The sequence below is a fragment of the Gregarina niphandrodes genome (genome assembly GCF_000223845.1).
Source record: "Gregarina niphandrodes unplaced genomic scaffold scaffold00028, whole genome shotgun sequence".
NCBI classification, from domain to species: Eukaryota; Apicomplexa; class Conoidasida; order Eugregarinorida; family Gregarinidae; genus Gregarina; species Gregarina niphandrodes.
Window position 1 is genome coordinate 38,480 of NW_011645797.1, and position 2,675 is coordinate 41,154.

At 58.2% G+C, this 2,675-nt stretch overlaps 1 protein-coding gene across 1 annotated transcript; it reads left to right on the plus strand.

Annotated features, from left to right (window-relative positions):
• Positions 1-88: 88 nt before the first annotated feature.
• GNI_117270 (hypothetical protein) lies at positions 89-413 on the plus strand (the record flags this gene model as incomplete). Its single annotated transcript, XM_011133458.1, has 1 exon — positions 89-413. A coding segment is annotated over one exon (325 nt), but the record flags the coding sequence as incomplete, so codon positions are not given.
• Positions 414-2,675: the final 2,262 nt, after the last annotated feature.

A 2,675-nucleotide genomic window follows, 5' to 3' on the forward strand; every position in this document is an offset into this window, starting at 1 on the left:
CCCCTCCCCCGAGTAGGGGACAGACCATGTCTGCCCCCCTCACCCCACACGTGTGATGAAGAATTTCAACGTGAGTATGGTGGGCAAGCCCGGCTCTCCGGGCGCCGGATATCCCCAAGCGAGTATGTTGCTGCCGGGGTCGACGGGTGGGCCGCCGAAAGCGGAGATGCGGAAGGAGGCGCCGGAGGGGTTCGGGAAAGTGGCGCCGTTACTGAAGAAAAAACCTCCACCGCCGTCAGGACCGCCGCCGACGGCGCCTGCCGTCGTGGCGGGGCCGCCGCCGGCCAGGAGAGAGAGGCCGGTGAAGGAAGAGCCACGGCTTTCGCCGCGGCGGACGGCGGCAGAGGAGGCGGAAGAGGCGCCCGTTGAGGAGCTCACTAGCGAGAGCGAGCCGAGCGAACCGGAGAGCGACGGTGACGACTACCGCGAGCGCAAGAAGAAGGGCACTTCGGACCGAAAGGTCAGCGGTTCAGATCGCAAGGGCGGCTCCGAACGAAAGGGCGACCGCTCGGATCGAAAGGGTTCAGAACGGAAAAACGAAAGGGGCGGAGACTCCAGAGAAAGAGATTCCAGGGGAACTCTTCCGCCCGCGAACGCCGGCATCCAGGTCCATTTGACTAGCATCCAACCAAACACCACTCTCGTCAGAGGCGTTGTGACTCAGCAGCCTATTGTTTCCCAGGAAAAAACGTGGGCTGCTCTCAAACACTCGCTAGTCTGCCAACCCTACCGCAGCGTCGACGATCCGTTCAGTTGGGCCCGGCACCGCATGCCCTGGATCGGCTGCTGCACTCACACGGGTCGCTCACCACCGCTGCGCTGGTCCTCCATCCTGTGGTTCTAACCTCTGGTTGTAGTCGCATACTCATGAAGCCTCATCCCAATGACTACAACGAGGCTTCATGAGTATGCGACCTTGTTGGCTGCTATTGAAGGGGGTGAAGGGGGTGATGGCCGAAGGGGGTGATGACCGAAGGGGGTGATGGCCGTAGCGGCTTGCCCGCATTGGAGCGGCACGTCCATGTGAGGCCGCACACGCGCTTGGATCACACATAACGGCGCGGAGTCACGCACAACGGACACCCGCACACACGTGTCCAGTGTTCTCCCGATTGGCCGCGCTGCCCATTCCCGTGCGGCGATCCCGTGTGGCGATCCCGTGTGGCGGTCCCATTGCCGACGACACCCAATATAGAGCTGACAAAACTGAGCTGACCTTCTAACCCCTGGTCAGCGTAATAAACTTGCCAGGCAAGCAAGACTGGCGTATACGATCCGGATAGCCCGAACGCGGGTAGCGCAAGCGCGCCGAGTAAATACCTGTGTGTAATCCATCACCTAAGACTTCGGTTCTTGACGACTTCTCTTTCCCAACAACTATCAGAACATCACAACCTCGAAACATCAGCATTGATTTCGGCCAGCACTGACTTTGAACGCGTTGAACTCCGGGCATTCACCATCGGGAGCGGGAGACGAAAAGGGCGGCGAGAAAGAGCAGCCAGCGGTACTCAAGAGCTAGCGCTTTCCTATGAACTCGACCTATGAACTCGACCTATGAACTCGACCTGTGAATTCGACCCTTTTTGGGGACCCGCTAACTTTAGCACGGTCGCTAACTTTAGCACGGTCGCTAACTTTAGCACGGTCGCTAACTTTAGCACGGTCGCTAACTTTAGCACGGTCGCTAACTTTAGCACGGTTGGGTGACTAAGATAGCGTTAGTTGGCTTCGTCGTTAAATTCGATGTCTACTAGGTGGCTAACTTGATGAATTAGCACCAGAAGGACTGCGAGTCGTGAGCAAGTACTTCTCTTGCGTTTTCATTCTCTTGAAGGTCGACGTCTTGTGTCTTGACCAGTGTGTTCTTGCGTTCGCCGAAGATGAAAATGCCGATGGATGCCAGCACTATAGCCACGGCACCGGTCGTCGCGGCAGTCAGCTTTACTAACGACTCACTTTCGCTCGCAGCCACACCCCCCACCGGCAATGCGGGTAGAATCACCCTGTCCTTACTCGGTGCTCGCGCAGGCAATAATGTAGCCGGGTCGGGCAGCACGGGTTCCGTTGGACCGACCCATGCAGTAATAAGCGGTAGCAACACCAACAGCAGCATCGCTAGCATTAACGACATACCGGACCAAAAAAATCTTGTGCACTTTAAACCCAATCTTTATTCCGTCGCCAATAATACCCCTGCCCCCCCACCCATTTATCAACGACGGAAATCGCCACCCTACGAGTTGCCCGCCACTGGGTAAAAGCGCTAGACCGGCCAAGCACTGGGGGCAAGTGCCAGTCGGGCTGGGATTAAGCTCGTGGCAGCGGCTGGGGAAAAGCGGCCTCCAGCGGTAAGGCACCTAGCGCCTCCTGCATCTGTTTCAAGCGGATGTCGGAGCCGCTGCGGACCGCCTCGGCGTCTGTCACCAATTTGATCAAGTCCTGGCGCACACCCTCGACGGCTTCGGCTTCGAGTTTGAAGTTTTCGAACGCGGGCAACAGCTTCACCTCCAACAGCTCCACCTTGCCCGAAGAGCGACAATGCCGCGCAAATAATACACCGACCACACACGACTGCACCAGAACTAACCAAGGAAAAAGTCGAGACTAGCATCGGGGAAGAGAGGGGGGAGGGGGCTGCATCGGGCCGGGTGGGGGGACTCTGCATAAGGGGG